We start from the raw sequence: 22,935 nt of genomic DNA, 5'->3' as shown, positions 1-22,935 counted from the left end.
AGTACCTGTTCTGTGCCTGAGTGCCCTGAAAGGCAGAATCTCCATTTTACTCAGCAGGGACTGATGGAGCCACTTAGGGAAATGCTTCAAGTCAGCTCCACCTTGTGCCTGACAGAGCTTCAGATGCTCTCAGGCTGGGTTTTGTCCCCTGGTGTCACCTCTGGGGAGGGTCTCTGCCCAGCACTCACAGCCAGGGGTGTGATGGGTCTGCATTTTTGACACTGCAATCACTGAACACTAATCCATGGAGGATTTGGACTTGTAATTTTGATTAAAGTGATTGATTTTTAAAGCAGCCTCGGTTCGTTTTGGGCCATTAGAGGGTATTTGAAAGGAAAACAACTCTTTAATTTAATTAGTAGTGTGTAAGCATCCTGCTCTGCATTCTAAGCAGAACTTCTGGGGGTTTTTAAATCATATTCCCTTCAGTTGTTTGTTGGCACATTTTAAGGTTAAAAGTGATGCAAAATTATTAAGACCAACAAACTCATGCTGAGCAACTCTTAAACTTCAAATAAAGTTTTTCCTTTGGGAAAACACCCAAGTTGTGTTGTTGTGTAAAGCAATTCTTGTCCACCCACCTGGATGTGATATTAATAAACCCCATGGAAGGAGCGCTGTGTAAACAACAAAGTGCTTCCCTTTTATTTGTAAAACATCCTTTTTAGACTCCAAACACGTCTAAAACGTTCAGTTTATAGAGAGAATCAAATAAGTAAGATAAAAGAATGTGTATGTTTCAGTGCTGTGGAATAGAGAGACATAATTTATGCTCTGTATCTCCCGTCGTTGCGATTAGTGACCTGAGGCTGTTGAACTTCCTCTTTATGGATTGGGAAAATGCTGTGACAGTTTTCAAGGGAATTGCTCTCTTTGAGTTTAAAGAGATGAAAATGGGTCTGCTAACAAGGACCAGCTTCAGCGTGTGCTTTCATATTCCTCGTGTTTAAAAAAAAAAAAAAAGAAGGCAAGAAAAAAAAAGGCAATTGGGTGCTTTGATATGTGTGAACCCCGGGACCCTGGCAGGCAGAAGCTGCAGAATGTGGAATATCAGACAGGGCTGCAGGGAACCTGCAGGAAGGTGTTCCCTGAGGTGCTCTTTGCTGTGGCTGAGGAGATTGAGAAGGGTGTTTTCCAAGAGGGGAGCTGCCATTTGGTGCCAGTTTTCCTGTTCTGAGCTGTTGTGGTGCTTCCCATATTGATATTCCAGGACATTCCCAGATACTCCCAGAGCCAGGAATTCCCTCTCCCTGTGCTGGGCTCTTGATCCAGGCTGATGATCACCAGCCTGGACTGGGGTTTAGAGCTCCCCTCCCTCAGCTGGGGCAAATTTGTGAGAAGATACCTGAAAACTGCCTCCTGATTTCAGGTGTGCATTCGTGGGCTTTGCTGCACCCTCAGAACACAAACTCTGGGAGTTTTCAGCTGAAAACTTCACGCTCTGAAGTGCAAAATTCCATTAACTGCGGTGAAATATCATCATAAATCTCTGATCTGGAGGTGATTAAACCAAGGGGCTGTTTGTTACTAAAGACATTGGGCCAGGAAAACAAACAGCTGGGAGCACATCTGGAGCATGGCTGCGTTTGCACCAGGCACGGTAAATATTGAAATTGGAGCTAATACTGCGTTCTGTTACAGATTAATTTATCACGTGCTCCTTGGGAAGCACTTGTAGGACGAGTGCTGCAGTTTACACCAGTTCAAGTGCTGGGAAATGCCTTTGGATCTGCCAGTGTTGCTTGTGCCAGTGCATGAATATTTGATTCCACTTCTCCAAGGTACTGAACACTCAGGGAGCTCCAGGGCTTTTGGGGTCAGGCTCCCAGGGAGATGGCACAGCCAGAACTGCAGACAACTGCACAGGCAGCTGAAATATGGGCTTCACTATTGATCCAGGCTTCTCCCCTTAACTTGTGTGTCACGGAGAGGCAGAGCTCCTCTTTGATGACACAGTCTCTAGCACTTCCATTTTCCCAAAGACAGGCTCCCGCTCAGCAGTGTGCAGAAGCAAGTTCATGGAAGTGTTAAAACCTTTCTGAGAAGATTGTCTGTGGTGAAAGGAAGCTGATGGAAGTCATGAGCTCTCTCTAAACCATCAAACCAAGTTTTGTACAAATTCCCTGAATGGCTTCTGGTCATTTTTCTGTTTTGTGAGGTTCCCTGCCAGTTTTCTGCATTGCTGGGTGCTGGCAGCACGCAGAATCCTCCTGTTCCCAGTGAGTCTGGAAAGAACTGGCTGTGCTGCTCCCCTTGGGGTGAATCCTTGTGCCCAGGCATGGGGGAGAGGCAGCAGCCCTCATCATCATCCTCAGGAGGATTCTGGAGTCAGAGCCTTTGAATCTGGCACTGATGGGTTCCATCCAGTGCCTCCAGTAATAGAGGAAATTAATTTGAGTTCTGCACAAGGACTGAGTGCTTTCTGCTGCTTGGTCTCAGAGCTTTCTGCTGCTGGACCTGGGAGTGAATTAACACCTTGACTTCTTTAATAGAAGTTATTAGTGGCTTCATTTGTTGAAGTTGTAATGCTGTGGTGATTATATGGCCCAAGACAAACGATTAACTTTGGAATTGTGCATTAGCTTGGCTGGCTGTGCTCACTGCAGTTCAAAGCAGAGTGCCCATGGTGGCCATGGGATGTGCTAGAGGTTTAAAAACCACATTTCTCTATTTCAGAGCTTTTTCTCGTGGGCCATCCCAGTTGTCTGTATGTTCACACTTCTAGCATCCAAGAAAAGTGTTTTTTTTTCTTTGTATCTCTCTCCCAACTTTTCCTTTGAGATTTTTTCTATTCTAGCAGGTAAATGCATCCCGTTTATTCTCAGTGTAGTTATTTCTGATTTTAGTGTTTTCAATATCTGGCTATTTCCAGATGAATGGAGAGCATCTTTCCAATCTTTCTATTCAGATTAGATTGCAGCCTGTGGAGCTGGTTTGGGGTATGTTTATTTAGTCCCGATTTACATATAAATACAAAGAAAAACTCTAAAGCCCGGTGTTGCTAATTGAGCTATTGATACCAGGGCAGGCAGCACCAATCTGTGTTAAAATTCCCTGTGTGGTGAGATACAGCCTGTCTCCTGCAAATTGACATTTTTAAGATTGCTGCTTTGTTCCCTTGATGAGCTGCTCTGGGTGTTGCCCATTAATTACGGGCAGGGTTTTTGTCGAGGCTGTGCCTGGCCCTGTGTGTCAGCCCCCTGTGTGAATTCTGGGTGAAAAGCTGATTTTGCTCTGGTTCCAAACATCAGCTGGTCACTACCACGCGTGTTGGGGCAGTTTCTGAGAAGAGGTAAACATTTCAGTAAGTGATCATTTCCCCGGTAAATGACATCCTCTGGGGAGCTGCACAAGGAAACATTCACTTCCCAGGCATTTCTTTTCCAAACACACTTTGTTTCCTCACAGGAACAGCGTTTGCTTTGTGGTGAAACAGCCAAGTCACAGGATCTGGCTGATCAGTGCACTTTCTTTCCTTTTCTTTTTGTCATTTCCAACCCCAGCCTCTTGGCAAAGGTGCTTTAATTTTTCCTGGTATAAAATTGCCTGTCCATGAGGTGATATTTTAGCAGGCAGCGACTGTTCAAACCCGGGGCTGGGTTTGCAGAGCAAACTGTCTCCTGATTGTTTTATCCTCCAGCTCTTGGTGTGTCTTTGTTCAAAGGTAAACCCCTCAGTGAGACGGTAAAGAAAATGTGGCCTCTTGATATTTAAAAGGTGAGAAATCTATTTAAACTGTGTATGATGGCTTTGAATAGCCCCACTGCTGAGTGCTGCTTGTTTTAATAGAAGTGATAAATACTGTGGCTGGTGCTGCTCTGCAATTAGATCTGAGCTATGTGCTATAAATGACATTTAATGGCAAATGTCAGGCGGGGCCCGAATGGTGTCTTCATTTCAGTCTTGCACTTCTTTGGCATAATGCTAAAAAAACCTTAATGGAATTTAATTACTGGAGCATCCATTCAATGATCAGTTAAATGCATTTGTGATCCCATTAGGTGGTGGTGGCTGCTGGCTCCTGGTGCTGAGCTGAGCAGGAGATGCTCAGGAGGGTCCCTGGCAGTTCTGGGTCAGCAGCTCCCCCCGAATCTGCTCCTGGGGAAAGGCAAAATCTGTAATCAGAGTGGGGCTGGGAGAGGCAGAAAGCACGAGCAGGGATGCTGTGATCAGAAATAGTGCTTATTGCTTTCTGTCTCAGTGGTTTTAATTACAGCCCATTAATGACTCTGGCTGTGTGTCTCGTTTTGGGGTGTTTGTGCAGTGACAGCAGAGATGTGGCACCTCCATGGCTCACTGGGGAGCTCTGAGTTCGTTTGAAGTACATGTTGGTGAGTTTATTGTGAAATAGGATTTCCCTGCCCAGCTGGGTGCAGTGTGATCCCCTTGAGGGGCAGCAGCTTTGGGTGCTGGCAGCACCTTCACCTGGACAAATACCTGGAATTAACGTGGAGAAGTGGGGAGGAAAATAAACCCAGGAATCCTGGATGGGAAAAAAGGAAACGGAGCAGAAAGAGACCACAAAGGGATTAAATGAGGTAGTAAGCAATGACCCATAACCTTCATGCAAGATCTTATCATAGTTTTATTTTAAGCCAGTCAGTTTTAAAGCATAACTGCTTTTTTTTTTTTTTTTTTTTTTACAAGATGAAATTATCTTTTGTCATCTAGGATCACAGTGAAATTTTAGGGGTACTTTGTACCTAAGTGTATTTCACTTAAATGAAAACAGGTGACTTGCTGGTTCTCAGCACAGTGAGCAGCTTTGTTTCTGGTAAAGCTGGAAAGCTGATGGAATAAACAGTAGAGTTTATTTTAAATACAGACATCTCTCACGGCCATTACCTGAAATGAATAATGTTCTTTTTCTCCTCTAAAGCCCTGGATGAGGCTGTGCTCAAGGTGAGACATACGAGTGCCACTCAATAAAATAAAGGGCTGTCAGGTGCCACTTGTTCCACGTCAGTCAGCTTTTGCAGACCGTGCTGGGTTCCCTGAACTTCCTCAGGACTGCAGCACAAGGAGCTGCAGTGCTGGCTCCTGCTGAGCTGGGTCTCACTCTGCACTCGCCAGGCTCAGTTTGGTGCTGTCCACTGCATTTCCTGATGGGGCTGTCCCCGCTGCAGAGCTGCCACAGCTCTTGTGCCATGTGCAGCCCTGGTGTCCCAGCAGAGCACGCCGTGCTCACGGAGCTCTGCCGGAGCTCGGGGCTGTGCTGAGCTGTGTTTTTCAGCAAGTCTGGCAGCTCCAGTGCCAAACACCCACGCTGGGAGACAGCAGATGGCATCTCCTGGGCATTAACTGCGGGGAGGGCGGGCACCAGCGCCGTGTTCCGGAGAGCTGCAGCCCTGGGAGCTGGGCTTTGGGGCTGGGGCTGCCTCACGTGCACAGGCAGCCCTGCAGCTGATGTGCCCTGGCATAAAGGGGGGTTTGGCCACCCTGTGCAGCTTTTAAAGGTGTGGACACACTGCTGGTTGATACTTGGGTGGGTCAGTGTGTGCCTGTAGGCTCAGCTGTGTTTGTCTGGTACCTTCCCCTGTCCTCCTGTGAGGGACAAGGCCACAAATGACCTGGTTGTGATGGTTGCAGACAGTGCTGCTTCCCGTTTTGTAGGTACAGAACAAACACTTCTCTGAGCAGCGTCTCTGAGCGTGCATCCCGTGGGGTCTGGGCCAGGTGTGTCCCTGCAGGTGTGCAGTGCTCTGTGCACCTGTGAGAGGCTGGGACCCAGGGCAAGGTGAGTGTGAGGAGTGCTTTACATCTCAGAGTTCCTCCTACGCCAGGCTGAATTCATTTCCAGCGTGCTGGGGCGACTGGGTGAATCCCAAAAGGAGTTTTATTTGTGAATAAAAAGGACACGTGAAAAATTCCTGCTGTAAACAGTCAGAAAATGTCAGGCGCGAGCCATTGTGAAAAAAACCCGATATTGTTTTGTCAATAAATTCCTCTGTGCCCTGCACAGATCACAGCAATGGGCCTTTACCCTGGGAGCAGCAGCGTTTGCTCCCCCCGAGCCCGTTCCCAGCTCAGCTCCCACCGGAGGGAACGCGCTGATCCGCGGCTTCCCCAGGGCTTCTCATCTCCTGCCTCCCCTTGCTGCGCTCCATCAGCCCCAGGCACAGCCCTGGTGCCCTGCCCGTGCCCAGCTGAGCTCCCAGGGCCTGCCTGTCAGAAAGTCCTGCTGGATGCAGCAGTCATTAGATAACAGGAGCAGGTCTGGGGGCTGCAGGCTGGGCCCGGGGTAAGAGGACAGCCCTGCCCTGCTCCGGCCAGGGGCACAGAGGATTAACCTGCAGGTGGCCACATTACTGCTCTTATTTCACATTTGTATTTCTTGCTGAACACTGACAATGCTGCTCTGTTTGCAAGGAGTAATTATGTGTTGCTATGCAGGCGTCTGAATTAAATAATCAAGCTGCAAAAATAACATTCATTTGTAGTAATAACCTCTGCATTTCCAGGCTGGGTTTGCTTGGCTTGCAAACAGCTGATCGGTTTTCTTAATTAATTAGCAAACAGCCTACAAAAAGATACCCTGAGAACGTGGAATCACACGTGCTGCTGTGGAGAGGGAAGAGAAATAATCCTTGCTGTGTCTCTTTAGCTCCTGATTTCCACATGGGTTCATTTGTGTCCTCCTTCTGCTTTTTTTTTTTTTTCCTCCACAGTGAATCTGAGTGGTCTTTATTTTTCCCTTTCTCTCCTTTGACTGTTAGTAAATGTCAGAATTGACTGAGAGTAAAATCCAGTTCTACAGCAGGAGTGAGGATTCATGGTGGCAGACACGTTGGGAGGGAAGCTGTTCTGCTCCTTGTCCCTGTTTGCTGTTTGTTTCTCTGGAATTGCTGCTAGTCCCCCCATCTGTCACCTCCAGCATTTGGCTCGCTGTGCCCAAAGCTAGCTGTGATTTAACGTGGGTCTAAATAGGGCAAGGAGTGAAGTGCAGTGATTAATCCCTCTGGGAGGATCTGCAGGACATCTGTGGTGGTTTGCAGGGTTTGGCTCCTCACCCCCCTGGAGATCTGCTCTGGGTGTGCAGGAGCTCTGTTCTGAAGCGTGTCCCAGGGAGAGCAGGCACCTTGGAACTGCCACCAGTGCTGTGGGAATCAGGACATTCCTGCTTTTTAAAGAGAACTTGCAGCATTATTTTTTTCCCCTTCAAGGCAGAGGCTCATTTTAAACAGAAGTTGACCAGATGCTTGTGAACTGGGATGCTTTAATCCATTTACAGATCCCATCTAATTCTTGTTCAATGTCCAAAACTGATTCATGCTGTTTAAAAGGAACAAAACCCAAAATGTCAGCGAGAATAAAACCCCCAGATGAGCACTTTGTGAGCGCTGCAGCAAAAGACAATATTTTCATTAAAGGGGAGAATGTGGTTTTGCAGCACAGGGAATCGTTTTGAGCTGACAGAAAGACACTTGAAATTTAAAGCTCTTGCCATGGCTGCAGTTTCTGCAAGCCTGGATTTGGCATGTGACTGTCTGCAGCTTTTCAGATGTAAAGGTGTAAAAAAGGAAAAAAAAAAAAAAAGTCACACTTCTAGGAGGTAGGGGACACTTCTTTTGTGTGCACATGGTTTGAAAATAAATAGTCTGCCACAGAAGTTGGCGCCTTGACACCTCTGAGTGCAGTCTGCTTTATAAATGACATACGTATTTAGGAAGTTGGCTGACAAAATAGCATGTCTAGGAATTTCTGTGCCATGAGGGATGTAAATGTGAAAAGGGAGACTCTGACAGACGGTTTGTATTTTTAGCAAGATTGAAGCTTCAGGTTTAAACCCCACAAAATCGTCTGTGCTGGAGAGCGGGCACAGAAAAGGGGGTGTCAGGGTGCAGCTGTTAAATGAATTGGAGAAAAATGACCAGTGGTGGTAAAAAAAGCATTTAGGAAGGAGATCAGCTCATCTTCCCCCCAAAAACACCCCCAAAGAAACCCAGAACCCACAACCCAGCCAACCCGACCCCAAGTGCAGCATTGTCACAGACTTTTCTGTAAAGGGTTCCTTGCACATCTCATTGTAAATGATATTTTTGTCGCTGCTTTGCCCGTGTGGAGGCACGGAGCCATTCCACAGGCAGCATTCCATGCTCCAAACGGGCACTGTCAGCAGCACCAGTCTGAGAATGGCTCTGGTCTGTCGCCCTGGTTATCAAGAGTTTTCTAAAGCCTTCTGAGCTTACATTCTTGTAGAGAACTTTCTCACACAACTTTCTGTAAACAACCTATTGTTTTGCATTCTTTCACAGAGGCGGAGAAATTTGATGTTCAGGTAGTTTGTCCAGTGTCGTTGGAGAGGTGGCACGTTCACCCTCCAATCCACTGGCACCTTCTGAGGACTAAAAAAGATTGGAGTCAGAGAAAATAAATGAGTCTCTTCATCGTGACCAAAGCTGTGCTGCATCGTTTTTGCTTGTGTCATTTGGTGACACTGGTCTTTACCTTGGCCCCGTTTATCTTCTCATTTCTGAATCACCTCAAATGCCTCTCTGATAGAATTTAGGTGTTAGGAGTTAAAAGCTGGGAAGTGGGGGCAGCCCTGGCTTCTCTGAGAAGCGCAGCACGTTTGGGTTGGTTGGTTTTGCTTCCATCACCTGCTTGGTTATAACTCTAACTTCATGTGTTTTCTCCATAGCTTTAAAAGACACATGATGGTTGTTTTCTGAGGTGGAAGAAAAGCCATTTCTGGGTGTTAGGGACCCCCCTGTAAGCTCCTTTGCTTTGCAGTGGTGCCCTGGCAGTGCCATCAGTCCCAGCCTGACGGGCAATCTCATTTCTGAGTGATAAAACACCGCAGGACGCCGTAAACTTTGTGTTCACTGTGAATGTTCCTGAGAAGCTCTTGTGTGATCCCTGCTATTCCAGGTGTTAGCACACACTGGGTGTTTGAGCTGGGGCTTCCACGACTTGTGGCAACCAGCAAAAACTTCTTTTTGCCTTGCCTGAAGGACCAGAAGGATCTTTTGGGAGGTGGGACGGAGTGAGGTGCTCCCTTATGGCAGCAGGGGGAAAACCTCACTTTGAACCACGGATTTCTTCCCTCCAGTGCCAGAACGAGTGTGAGTGCTGCCCTTGGCCTTGTGCTGTGACAGATGACAGGGAAGGGGGTGGTGGCATCACCGTGTCCCCTCAGCCTTGGGCTGGGTGTGGTGAACCCAAAACAAAGAGCTAAGTGAACCAGTGCATGACATACAGCCAAAAAAATCATATATAGGTTAAGTCTCTTAGAGAAAAGACTTTGGAACCACAGTGAAAAAGACCATTCCAAATGCTCCTCACCACCTTCACCACAATCAGGATTAAGAAGCAGAATGCCCAAATCCACCACTCTCAAATGAAGCAGGCCCCAGAAGCCCCTTGGAAAGTGACACCAGGAAACAATGAACTACAACTAAAACTTATCCAAGCAAAATGAGTATATTGGGTGGGGGGTAGTTTGTAATTATATTTATAAAATTGTTTTATGTATAATTGTAATTCAAGTCCTAGAATGCCTCTATCCGAAACAGGGCACTGGGACACTGGCAGTGCCATCCCTCCTTTCTGTGGGATCCCCTCGGGCATGCAGATGCCAGGGATCACCTGCACACAGATGTGGGCACTGCCAGAGTTCCCCCTGCACAGCTGTGCCCTCCCAGCAGGGTCTGGAAGGACACTCAGCCATCCCTTCACATTCCCTGCATTCCTCCTTTGCCCAGCTGGAGCAGCTCCCTCTTTCCTCTGCTCTCCTGAGTCTGTGGGTGCTTGCTCACACCTGGGAGGATTTGGGGTTTGTAGGGAAGCTTTGGCAGCCCCTCCCTGGCAGATTTCCAGTCCTCCTCCTCCTCCTCCCCTGCTGCCATTTGCTATTCCAAACCAGCACCCCAAATTCCAGGCTGGATTTTGCACTCCTCCCTCGTGGCTCCGTGTGCAGATGTGCCTGTGCCTCCTTCGCAGGGCTCCGTGGAGTTGTGTTCTCTGAAACACTCCAGAGGCACAAAAATCAGAGCCTTGGTGCTTGTTGTGAACTGTCCTTATGTGTGTGAATGGGATTTGTGCCAGGGAAGCTCTCTGAGCATCCTCTCAGGGTTTGTGTAACAAAAGAGTGGGGTTTTTGTCCTCTCAGCTGACAAACACAAAGAGAATTTGCAGAGAAATGCTGGGTTGATGTTTCCCATCATTGCTGCGAGCTCCACTAAGAGAATTTATGAACTCTTAGCGAGAGGCTAACAGATTATTTACTTGGACTTTTTTGTCTCCAGAATTCAGAGAGACTGCTCATAAAAGCTGTGGTGCACAGAGCATTATTTCAGGAGAACAGCCGAGCCTGCAACCCCAATTTTTGAACAGCAGGCAGCAGGAACCAGAGCCGCCTCTCACTCGTTGTCCTTTTGATTTTTTTCCCGTGCGTTAAACAAGCTCGTTGGCTTTGATTGCAGATGTGTTGTTTCAAAAGGCTCGGGCTGCTCCTGCTCTGCCCGGGGATGCTCAGAGCGGTCTGGGGACGTGCAAGTGGCTCAGTCCCAGCTTTCCTGGCACAATGCTGCCACTGGCAGTGGTGTGCTGGTATTACACGGGCCCTGCTCGGGAAATGCCTTTGCCGGGAGGGTTTGGATGGTGTTTATTCAGCAGAAAAGCTCTGACACCCGGGCTGCTGCAGGGGAGACAGCAGAACCCCCCGGCCCAGTGACCTGCGGCGTAAGCCGGGCTTGGCAGCGGCTTAGGAGCAGCCTTAGACCGGTCTGGAGGATTGCAGTCCAGGGGAAAACACGCCTGCAGCTGCCTCATGCCAAAAGAATGTTCCTTTCCCTTCAGCCCTTTGTTTCTTCAAGGGTTTGGGAGCAGCAGACCAGGGGGTTTGGAGATAAACTGAGCAGAGTCTGGAGTGCCTTGATCTAAAAGTTCTCTTTGAGTGGTGTTTATGCTCCGGTTTCCTTCTAAGAAGGAACAAATTGGTGGCTGGAACCTCAATGAAAAAAGAGCATTTAGGGAAGATAGTTTAGTGTAAATTTTGCTGTGAGGTTGATGAGCAGTCAGAGCCTGTAATTATTGTGATTCAAGTGCAGCATCCTATTCTTTTGTGTAATAAAGAACATCTATGATTATGTCTGGATCCATCTGTCCTTGGGGGGAAAAAAATCTATTATCTCTTGGTTTCCACTGCTAAGAATGGTTGCACTGAATGGTGTTACTGTGGGTATTCTTTTTTGCATGTTTGGCCATAAATACTTCTTATTTGTGGAAATCAGCAGACTGCATGAGGCCAAAAATTGCAATCCTTGTCTGATCCCTGCCTCTTTCCTTGGGTTAATTAACATGAGTGAGTAGATTGGGGTTTGCTGGTCAGATGCAGAGAGACAGGACTGATGCAGGGCTGGAAATCAACCTGTCACCAGCACAGGCTGCAGAAAGGCTTTCCTGCCTCTGGGTCTGACCCGGGGCTTTCCCCAGTGAGGGCTGTGGGGCTGTGGGCTGGTTTCTCTCTCAGTAACACCCCAGGGTTGTTTTGCAGAGCAAGAGGGACCATCTGCTGATGAACGTCAAGTGGTACTACCGCCAGTCCGAGGTGCCCGACTCGGTGTACCAGCACCTGGTGCAGGACAGGCACAACGAGAACGGTGAGTGGGCTCTGGGCAGCCTGCCCTGCCCTGCCCTGCCCCAATCCCAGTTTTAACAGGGCCAGCCTGGCCTGCTCTGCCCCAGTCCCAGCTTTAACAGGGCCAGCCTGCCCCAATCCCAGCTTTAACAGAGCCAGCCAGCCCCAATCCCAGTTTTAACAGAGCCAGCCTGTCCCAATCCCAGCTTTAACAGAGCCAGCCAGCCCCAATCCCAGCTTTAACAGAGCCAGCCAGCCCCAATCCCAGTTTTAACAGAGCCAGCCTGTCCCAATCCCAGCTTTAGCAGGGCCAGCCTGCCCCAATCCCAGTTTTAACAGGGCCAGCCTGCCCCAATCCCAGTTTTAACAGAGCCAGCCTGCCCCAATCCCAGTTTTAACAGGGCCAGCCTGCCCCAATCCCAGTTTTAACAGAGCCAGCCTGCCCCAATCCCAGTTTTAACAGGGCCAGCCTGCCCCAATCCCAGCTTTAGCAGGGCCAGAACACTTCTGCACAGGGTATGGAACCAGGGCATGGTGTTAGAAAAGGGCTGGTGGTTTCTCACCTGCCTGGTGTCACTGCTGTGTGTCCTGTTCCTGTAATCAGGGGCATTCCAGGTGTGCTGGAAGTGCTGGGCTGCATTATTAATAGTAATTAATAGCAGCAGCAGCAATATTAACAATAGATTCTTATTCTTACTCTTATTCTCTCCTTGAGAGAGGATAGAAAAGCAAAATCACCCTGGATCCTTGGCAGACCCCCTGGACTCTGTACTGATAATGAACTGAGCACCAAATTATCTGCAGAAATTGGGGATCTCCTCTGGTTTTTTGGTTCTGCCACAGGTTCATGAGAACTGTGTCTTTTACAGTCGTGCTCCCTTGCACCTGTGACTATTCCCTGTGATTGATATTGCAGTGAGGGATGGAACTGAAGCACTTGGAGCTGAGTTTCCCCTTTTCTCTTTGCAAAAACAAGTGTGATCTTGTGTTTCATAGAAGCAGAAGAAACTTTAGTACATATCCCAGTGTCATTTATCTCCTGCCTCCAGGGAAGACATAACATTTGCTTCTGTTCTTACCAGGAAATTTCCTTGAGGCAACTGTTAAAAATTCTGAAGATACTCCAAGGTGAACTGTGATGATAAAAGTTGATGATTGAAATATGGAATGCAGCAACTTTCTGGTGCCTGACAGAACAAAGTTGAGCACACGTTCCCCTTTTAAAAGACATTTTGTGTGTGCTTTTAGCAAAAGCTCCACAAATCCAACATTTCTGTTACTAATTTATTTGAAACTTCTAACAATGAGATTACAGGCACAGTGTCAAAAAGTATTTTTGATAGCATGGCTGCTTTTTAATGCAGTCTCCTGTGTGTGGAGAAGTATTTTTGTGTCTTCCTCAAAGGTATTAGAAAGAAGTCATGGAAAAAGTTGTCTTCCAGTTCTTTTGTTAACTCAGAATTTTCTGTGTTTGAACATGAATGTCAATATTTACCTCAAAGCCAGAGAGCACTATGCATTACCACTGTCAGGATTTTGTTGAAGATTTGACATTAAATGTGCTCAGGAACCTTTACCTTATCTGGACACCAGAACAAATTCATTTCCTTGGTTCCTTCCACGGGGAGTGAGTGCTCCCAGTGCTCCAGATGAGTCACCCAGTGCCCTTAGAAAGGTTTTTCCCTTCAGAAGTCCTGGGAGCATTGATGGATGAGAACAGATATGGTGTTCTTGCACGGGAATTCTCACATCCCACACCTGACTGACCCCACGGAGGGCGTGTTTGTCCCCCCAGAGTGCATCTGAGGAGCAGCCTGGAGCTGTGCCCTGCTGGGGCAGTGGCAGTGGTGGCCCAGCTGCTGTGTCAGGGCTGTGTTTGTGTTTGTCTCTGGCAGATTCGGGCCGGGAGCTGGTGATCACAGACCCGGTGATCAAGAACCGCGAGCTCTTCATCTCCGACTACGTGGACACCTACCACGCTGCTGCCCTGAGGTCAGCAGGGCTGGGGCCAGCTGGGGACAGCTGGGGACAGCCTGGGGCTGGGGACAGACTGGGGACAGCCTGGGGACAGCCTGGGACTGGGGACAGACTGGGGACAGCCTGGGGCTGGGGGACAGCCTGGGGACAGCCTGGGGGACAGACTGGGGACAGCCTGGGGCTGGGGACAGCCTGGGGGACAGCCTGGGGACAGCCTGGGGCTGGGGGAGAGCCTGGGGACAGCCTTGGACCAGCCTGGGGACAGCCTGGGGGACAGCCTGGGGCTGGGGGAGAGCCTGGGGACAGCCTTGGACCAGCCTGGGGCTGGGGGAGAGCCTGGGGACAGCCTGGGGACAGCCTGGGGCTGGGGGAGAGCCTGGGACTGGGGACAGCCTGGGGACAGCCTGGGGACAGCCTGGGACTGGGGACAGCCTGGGGACAGCCTGGGGACAGCCTGGGACTGGGGACACAGGTGTCAGGGGCTCTGGGGGCACAGCCAGGGGGCACAGAGGTTCCTGGGGGTCACTGAGCCCCAGCCCAGCCGTGTCCTCTCCCCTGCAGGGATGTGTTCTGTGCCATGGCCCAGCTGGGAGCTGCAGCCCTGCCAGGCAGTCAGTGGTGCCCAGCAGCTGCTGTGTGCCATCGCTGCCAGCTCGGGGCATTGCTGGTGCCTGCAGCAGCCCTGCCCTTCCCTCAGCCTGATCTCCCTGTTAGCCTGGCACCTCCTGCAGCCCTGGCTCTCTGGGTAAACTGCATCAAAGGCAGTTCTGAGTGCTTTCCCTGGCCACAGCTCAGCCCAGAGCTGGGGCAGATCTTGCCTGCCCAGGTGTGTGCCCTGCTCTCTGCCCTGCCCTGGAGCTGCTGCTCTTCCACCCTCCAGCCTTTTGGCTGGGCTGCCCAACCTTGCCAGCCTCACTTCAAATGTTTTCAGATCCCGACAGCAAGGCATTATTTGTCAGCTGATTTTCAGCATGCCAAACGTGCATGGATATTGTCAAGATGCAAATTGAATAATCTCCCTGATAATGGTGCTCAGATGGTGTTTCACCACAGCCATCTGGAGACATTTTTTTGTTCAGAGTCACTTTGCTGAAGCCACTTACTTGAAGACAAACTGGCTTCTGTTCTGGTGGGGGAAAGTCTTTGATTTTCATATGAAACCTTTCTTGTGAACTGGGAGCATTCCAGCGGTGTGCCAGGAGCCCCTGGGACTCCACAGTGCCTCTGCTGAGTCCCCTTCCAGGCTGCCATCAGCAGCCAGGCTGGAAATCTGCTCAAACACAGAGAAGCTCAGCTCTGTGGCTGCAGTTTTCCCTGGGACTGTTCTAGCTCCCCTTCTACATCCTTTCAGTTCTTTTTCCCTTTAAAGAAAGGATGGGAGCGGAAAGATAAAAATGGAATTTACGTGTGTGCCAAGCAAACTTGGAAAATAACCTCTGAGTGTACAGGATGAGCAGAAGGATAATTGCACATGGTGTTCTTGCAGAGAACATGGGGGAGGCACAATGTGTCGTGATGCATGAAAGGTTAACACGAGATTCTAATTTATTCTAATACCAGATTATTTCTCTACCCTCTGCAAACAAATGGCTCTGGACACACAATGAACTGATGACAAACTGGGGAATAAAACCAGTGATTGTAACGACCAATATTCTGCTCTAACCAGTGGAAAAATTTAACTAGAGGGCAGTTGTAGATCTCTGGGGAAGTGTGTAATAAACATGAAGTGCTTTTTACCTCTCTGGTAAATCTTCTGGTGAAATGCAGAACTCCTGGTCTGGAGTGCTGGGAACAGGAGGTGCTGCTGCCATCCACAGAGACAATGCAGCTTATCTGGAAAATGCTTATTAGCTGCCAGGTGAATTATTGAAAGGAAGCTAAAGCTCTTTGCCCAGAATACTTTTAAAATGTGAATTCAATGTGAAATATCAAAACAAACCCCCCTGCTCATTTTCTGTCTCTCTAAACGACTAAACTTGGAAAGCAGTGTCAGCCTGCAGGGAGAAAATCAGTGTTAGAGAGCAAGGCTGGCACTCGGGGTGTGTGTGGGGCCTCTCACAGACCTGCTGCTGGTCTTTACTGCAGCAGAGTGGAATTTTGGAAGATGGAACTGTAACAGCTTTGCAGATTAGAGATTAGGGCTGCATTTTGAGCTATTGTTTGTTGGGCTGATGGTATTTGGGCTGCTCAGGACTGTGCTGGCTGAAGGAGAATTAATGAGTGTTTGCAGAGCAGCATCTGAGCCTCTGTGACTGCATTTCCTTCCCTTTCCACCGTGGGAAGAAGCCACACTTTTGTTAAAGGATTTTTGTTAAGACAGCCTTGTATTTATGATGTTTTGGACATTTATGAGAGCAGGGCTGCCTGTGGCTTCTACCCAGATTGCAGTGGCACTTAATTAAAGTAGCTGTTACTCAAGCTAGAATTCTAATGCCATTTTCTCCCCTTTCTTCCTTTCAGAGGAAAGTGCAACATCTCCCATTTCTCTGACATATTTGCTGCTAGAGAGTTCAAGGCACGAGTGGATTCATTTTTCTACATCCTGGGCTATAATCCAGAGACAAGGTAAGTGAAAATGGCTTTTAAACTCCACTTCACCACTGACCTGAGCTGGTGTTCACTCAAAGGCTGGACTCGATCATCCTGGAGGTCTTTTCCAACCCTAATTCTGTGAAAATCACTCAGGGGAAGAAAGGTTAAAATCCAGCTGGCAGGAGGCTGGGGTGGAAGGGATGCAAGGGAGAAGCTGCATCTTTCTGAGTGTGTGTTTATACAGGAGAAAAATAAGAGTAGGAAATAAAATTGTGCAGTGAGAGCTGATATCCAGGTGCATCTCTGGGTGCTGCTTCTAAACAGCTTCTTGGAAATATGGAAGTTTTTTAAAACCTGCAAACTTCAGCAGGAGTTCTTGGCTGTCTTGTTGGCTGAATGTACATCCCTGAAAATACTTCTAAAAATCATTTGCATGTTCTAGTCGGCAAAGTCGGAATTTAGACACTTGTAAGAAATCAAACTGAAAGTTTTTAAGCGTGGAAATTCCTGCTTTCATGTGTAAATAATTGTCCAGGGTCCCATATCAGGAATTCCTGGTTTGTGCTTTGCTGGCCTGGAACAAATGGGAGGCACAGAAAGAACTTTTTTGGGAATCAGTTCATATTTGAGGAAGGTGTGTCCATGCTCTTCTATCTGCCTGGCTTTGTTCAGCCAGCCTTGGTCAGCTCTGGAAAGCTCAGTCCAGGCTGTGGCTTTGTTATTTTCTGGGTCCAAACATGACAATTTGTGCATTTATGGGATTTTCTAGCACAGAAAATGCCTCACAAGTGCCAGCCTTGAGGAGTTTGCTGTTGAGGGGGGTATTTCCATCAGCACTCCAGTGAGATATGAATAATTTGGCTCAGGTCTGTGCCCACTGGCAGGGATTGTTCTTTGAACACAATCAGCTGTGCACCTTGATTTCCTGAAATATCCTGGAGGAAAGTCTCGTTGGAAGTGGGGGTTAGATAAGCATATAAATAATAAACAATTGACTTGTTCTGTGGTGGATTTACTGTTTCTAAGGCAGATCTGGATCTTTGTGCTTCAGGATCTTTGTGCCTGCAGTTAGGAAGGAGCTCCCTGCGTGGGTATTTGTTATGAAATTGCCTCTTTATGAGGCTCCTTGCCTCATTCTGAGGTGTCCCAGTCTCTCTTGGTGGCTGGGAGGGGACTGGACTGGTGAAACTCCCTCCCTCCAGCATTTCCCAGTCTCTTGCTGGTGCTGAGCCCTGGGGATATCCCAAATTCCAGCACCATACCCCAAAGTGCTTTGGGACATCACTGGTGCCTTTTCTTTTGAGCAGTCCATGAGGCAAGGCGTGGTGAGGTTTTCATGGAGAGGTTTTCACTGGTGAGGTTCTCATGGTGCCCCTCCCTGACCCCTGTGTTTGTCACTGTGCTTCAGTCTTGGGTTGGAGTGTTGGTGTTGGTGCCTAAGGGATGATTCCTCCTGTGAAATGGCTTTTTTGTGTTGCTGTCAGGGGGGTTTTAAACCCACTTTCAGGGTGGAGGAAGCTGTTAATTCTTCCAGCTGTTAGAGGATGACTGAGCCTGAAGGGATCAGTGAAAGGGCAGAGCAGAGCACTCAGTGATCAGCTGGTCACTCAGAGGGGCCAGTGTTGCCCTGATTTTTAAAAGTGTTACGTTTTCTTTTATAGTTCTTTTGAAAGTTTTAAAGTTCTTTTAAAAGTTTTCTATGCCTTCTGATGTTTCCATATTTCTACTGCAGTTCTCCTGCACTGTTCATATAAATAATGATTGTTTTGCGTTCTCCTTTGTGGGAGGAGAGAACTGGTGGATGTTGGTTTGACCAGTGTGGCTGGAGAGGTGGCAATTCCATCCTCCAATCCACTGTCACTTTTGGAATTCTATATATTGCAGAGTCAGAAATAAAACTGGCTCTTTTTCTCTTCTGAACTCACCAAGCTTCTGTGTACCCATTTCGTGTCCGATAGCAACAGGCCAGCTCTGAAAAGTCAGTTTGTCCTCCTCTGGTCACAACCAGGTTTCTTTTTCTAATTCAGGCCTGTACTTTGTCTTGGGATGGGGGAGTTCAGAGAGAGGAGCCGAAGGGAGGTGCTTTGGTGGTTTTTGAGCTGTGAATTTCTGCTGCTGGATTTCCTTGGCTGTGGGAAGTGAAAGTGTTTCAGGGCACATTTCAGGCTGGGGGTTTGTCAGTTCCCTCTTCCACTCGATCTGCTTTCCTAAAGAAGTGTTTTGGTTCCGTGGGAGGGTGAGAAACGCTCCTGCTTGTGTGGAAGTGTTGTGGGAGAAGGTTCTGAAGGCTGCAGTGAGCCTGGGGGGTTTGGGGTGGGACCCCTGAGCCCAAACCACCCGAGCTGGGCACTGTGTGTGCAGAGGGCATTTCTGGGCTCACCATCAGGGGCTCAGGAACTTTGCAGCACTCTCAGACTCAGCTCAGTGTGGTGGGGATCTATTTTAACATGTTTACCAGTTTGCAAAGAAGCTGTTGTTGTGTGTTTGTGTTTGCAAAAGAACTTGAAAAAAACCCAGACTGCAGAAACATCCCCAGCACTGGGGGGATGTGTAGGACGAGGCCCTTTTGTTGGTGGAGGACACAGAGCTCAGGGAAATGGTTGTTTTGTCCTTTCTGTGCCGTTTGAAATTTGTGATTCTTGGTTTGCCTTGGGGGGATATCAGCCCTGGTCCTGGTATTGGTCGTTCTCTGCTCTGGAATTGGCCAGCCTGGGCCTTTTGGGATAACTTTTAGGATAACTTTGGGGTACTTTAGGCTGGGTTTTCTCTACAGAGTTCAGCACAGGACTACAGCCAGTGTGTCAGTAATTCTCACATCCCTGAGAAAACTCTGGTTGTGGAATAAACCCCTGAGCTCATCTAAAAGGTAGAGGCTGAGTGTTCTCACCTGGAGCAGTGTTAGCCAAGCCAGAGCTGCCGTGGTTCCTGGCTCTCCAGAGGGGGGGATGCATCTCAGCACTGCCAGCTGAGAGCAAAAATTCATTTTATGTCAAGGGCTCGAAAAGAATTAATTTAGTGTCTCTTCAGAGGAATGACTGCTTTGACAGTGACTGATTCCACTGACAGGAACCCCACTGCCACCTCCAGTCCTTGCTTCTGTGCACCCTGTGAGGACCTGGGGGACATCTCTGAGCTCTCCTGGAGGATGCAGAGGTGCCACGGGTGGCAGTGGCTCCTTTGTGTAATGCTGGCACCTTCCCAGCCAACTCTGCTTTGGTCCCAGGAGTAAATGAAGATAACATAAAGTTCTCTCTGGCACTGACATCTCTACATATAATAGATTGAAAATCTGCTGAATTTTTGCTTGGAACTAGAAATAACCAGGTATTATTCTACAAAGAGTTTCATGGGTCAGAATTCCTCCTCCCAGCATTGTTTGGTGTTGCAAAAAAAAAAAAAAAAAAGCCAAACATTTGAGGCTTGGGTGAATTTCAGAATGGGTGTTTTGGGAAGCGTTTTTCTGTGTTTTGGTTGCACAAGGTTTGCTTTTCCTTAATTTTTAATCTTCTGGAGATTCTTGTTGGGGGGTGTTGTGAGCTAAGTGAGTTTTGGGGTGTCCTGTATCTTGGGGAATGGCTTTAGATCCTTTCAGCAGAGCCACAGGAGCTGAAACACTCAATTTACTGAATATTTCAATTATTAAGGCACGTTCATTGAAGGAGCCAGGCTGTTGTCAGAGGTTCCCAAGCAGGGTATGGGAGGTAACAGAGAATGAGCAACAAGGAAATTGTGTATCCACCTCTGCTACAATGAAAATTCCTCACCGGGTTGTTGTACAAGAAAATTAAGGATTGTTCTGGGGCCTGATATGTTTTGTTTACTCCGGCTTTCAAAATACAATATTTGGGGAACTTTTTATCCTGCTTTAGGCTCATGGTGGATGGAGGCATCTCAGAAGCTGGAAGACAGAGGGATGCATCCCAATTAAAGCCGTGGGTGCTGGAGGGGATGTTGCCTTCACATAAATGGGTAGCCAAGAGCATATTTATAAATACCCCCAATAAACAGAGGGGTCAGAGATGCAGGCTGGTGCAGGAAGTTCAGGCAGGGAGAATCAAGCCTGGTTCCTCAGGTGCCAGAGAATATTCCTTAAATGGGAGAGGAATGTTCCTTAAATGGGACAATAATGTTCCCTAAATGCTTCCTGCTCTGCTTTCCCCATGTGTTCTGACACGGGGCTTTAACCCCTGCACCCCGGAGCCTTGGCATGGAGGGGATTTGGGAGCCTTGGCAGGGAGGGGATTTGGGAGCCTTGGCACAGAGGGAATTTGGGAGCCTTGGCACAGAGGGGATTTGGGAGCCTTGGCACAGAGGGAATTTGGGAGCCTTGGCATGGAGGTGATTTCCTTTGCTTTGGGGCCGCTGCTTGGATCACTCCTGGAGCTGGGCAGGGCTGGGCTGGGTGCAATGAGGGATCCCCCAGCCAAGGCCCCTCATCCCTCCATCCCTCCCTCAATCCTCCATCCCTCTGTGCCTCCCTCAATCCCTCCGTGCCTCGCAGATCCCCTCTGTATTTATCAGCAGATCCCCGCTGTATTTATTCAAAGATCCCCTCTGTATTTATTCACAGATCCCTGCTGTATTTATCAGCGGATCCCGGCTGTATTTATCAGCAGATCCCTGCTGTATTTACCAGCAGATCCCCTCTGTATTTATCAGCAGATCCCCTCTGTATTTACCAGCAGATCCCCTCTGTATTTACCAGCAGATCCCCGCTGTATTTACCAGCAGATCCCCTCTGTATTTATCAGCAGATCCCCTCCGTATTCACCAGCAGATCCCCTCTGTATTTACCAGTGGATCCCCTCTGTATTCACCAGTGGATCCCCTCTGTATTTACCAGCAGATCCCCTCTGTATTTACCAGCAGATCCCTGCTGTATTTACCAGCAGATCCCCTCTGTATTTATCAGCAGATCCCCTCTGTATTTATCAGCAGATCCCTGCTGTATTCACCAGCGGCTCCCTGCCGTATTTATTTACGGAGCGGCGGTGGCGTGGGGAGCCTGGCGGGGCCGTTCCGGAGGGAGGAGGAGGAGGAGGAGGAGGAAGGAGGAGGGAGGGTCACAGCACATGCTCAGTGCCGCCGGTCCGAGGGCGAAGTTTCTGCGTTCTGCGTTCTGCGTGCGGGCTTAGGTCACAGCACAAGCTCAGTGCAGGCTCGGCGAGGTCTCCCAGCCCGCATGTGCCTCCATTTTGAGTTGGTAGAGGGGAAAAGGCAGAGTTTGGGCTGGGAATAGAGGGCTCAGCAATCCATCCAGCCCACGGGCGCCTGCCACAGTCATGGATGATCCATTCAGCCCCTGCAGGTAGGCTACATCACTCCGGCCTCCCCGAAGCCACGGCGATTTTCGCTGCCGTGCGTGGCTCCTGCGGTGTTGATGGGCTCCTTCCGTGGCTGTTGCATGTTCCCGAGAGCCCTGGCAGCCCGGCTGCAGCTGCTCCCGGGGCTGGAGGCCACTGCCAGGGGCTGTGCTGGCTGGCTCTGGGGGGATCTGGGGCTCCAGCGCAGCTGCAGGTGTGCATGCAGGTGTGGGCAGCTGCAGCGCAGCGCAGGTGAGGGGTGCTCGGGCTGGCTGGGTGCTGTGACAGGAGGGTCGTGCTGGTCCCCGGTGATGGAGGGCACTGATCCCTGGCACTGAGCAGCAGCTGCTGTGGCTGTGCTGGCCTGTCAGTGCCACGCAGGTAGCACTGGTGCATCTGATGGCAGCAGTGCTGCCCCGTGCAGGACGGCAGCTCGGGGGCAGCTGTGCAGCGCCGCAGAGGCTCAGCAGGCTGATGGAATAAAGGGCAGGGCTCGGGCTCTGGGTCCCTCGTGGGACGGCCAGCAGTGTCACTGCTAGCTGGAAATGGCTGTGAGGGGACCTGGGTCACACCTGTGTGTGCTCTCATTGCCAGGCTCTGTCCCTGTGCCCGTCCTGCAGAGCTGGGCTCACTCAGGGCAGCTTGTTCTGGGGCTGTGCAGGTTTGGGTGGGAAGGGGACAGGACTGTGTGTGCTGCTCACGGTGACACCTCTGGCCTCGGGAGCAGGAGGGTGGCCCTGCACACATTGTCACTCACCTGGCCGGGGCTGGCTCACGGAGCCACAGCGACTGCTCACCTGGGCACAGAGCGACAGACAAGGGGGAGCAGCTTCAGACTGACAGAGCAAAGATCTGGAGGAGAAGTGAGGAAGAAATCCTTCCCTGTGAGGGTGGGCAGGCCCTGGCACAGGTGCCCAGAGCAGCTGTGGCTGCCCCTGGATCCCTGGCAGTGCCCAAGGCCAGCTGGGACAGGGCTGGAGCAGCCTGGCACAGTGGGAGGTGTCCCTGCCATGGCAGGGGTGGCACTGGGTGATCTTTAAGGTCCCTTCCAACACAACCCAGTCTGTGATTCTTGTCTGAAGCTGAGGAATGAGTGATGCATAAACCTGCAGAATTCTGCCCGTGTCAGTGCCACGTCCATGTCTGTACCCTGCCCCAAGTGTCATTCCTGTAACCATCTCCTTTTATTCCTGCAGAGCATAAAAAAAAAAAAAATCAAGAACACCTCTTTCATGTGGATCACTTTGGCCATTGGCTGATGCAAAGTCCTGCTAACGATGACAGAGCTCAGTTCCCCTGAACTTCAGCCTGGCTGCATCTCCTCATGGTTTAGAGAGGAGTCTCCATAGGCCTGAGCTTTGGGCACATTCTTATTCCTAATAAAGGAGCTCCTTGAGTGCGTGCAGGAATCCATCAGTGCTCTGCAGGAATACAGGGATGTGGCAGCTTGTGTCCTTAACACTGGTTTTAAAAGTTCACTTCTGGACAGAAGAGAAGGGCTTGGGCAGCCAGTTCGTAACCAAGCAGCTCCTCAGGTTT

General features: G+C 49.4%; 1 protein-coding gene across 4 annotated transcripts in view; it reads left to right on the top strand.

The window, feature by feature from the left end:
* The window catches only part of RERE (arginine-glutamic acid dipeptide repeats), a 171,662-nt gene that overhangs the window by 74,689 nt on the left and 74,038 nt on the right, over window positions 1–22,935 (top strand). For all 4 annotated transcript variants that reach the window (XM_053997770.1, XM_053997769.1, XM_053997767.1 and 1 more), the window contains exons 4-6: window positions 11,498–11,603; window positions 13,477–13,573; window positions 16,022–16,126. In XM_053997770.1, the coding sequence (XP_053853745.1) occupies window positions 11,498–11,603; window positions 13,477–13,573; window positions 16,022–16,126 (308 nt within the window). The remainder of the gene's footprint in view (window positions 1–11,497; window positions 11,604–13,476; window positions 13,574–16,021; window positions 16,127–22,935) is intronic.

The sequence above is a fragment of the Vidua macroura genome, chromosome 23 (assembly GCF_024509145.1).
Source record: "Vidua macroura isolate BioBank_ID:100142 chromosome 23, ASM2450914v1, whole genome shotgun sequence".
NCBI lineage: Eukaryota > Metazoa > Chordata > Aves > Passeriformes > Viduidae > Vidua > Vidua macroura.
This window is presented reverse-complemented; position numbering and strand designations above follow the sequence as displayed.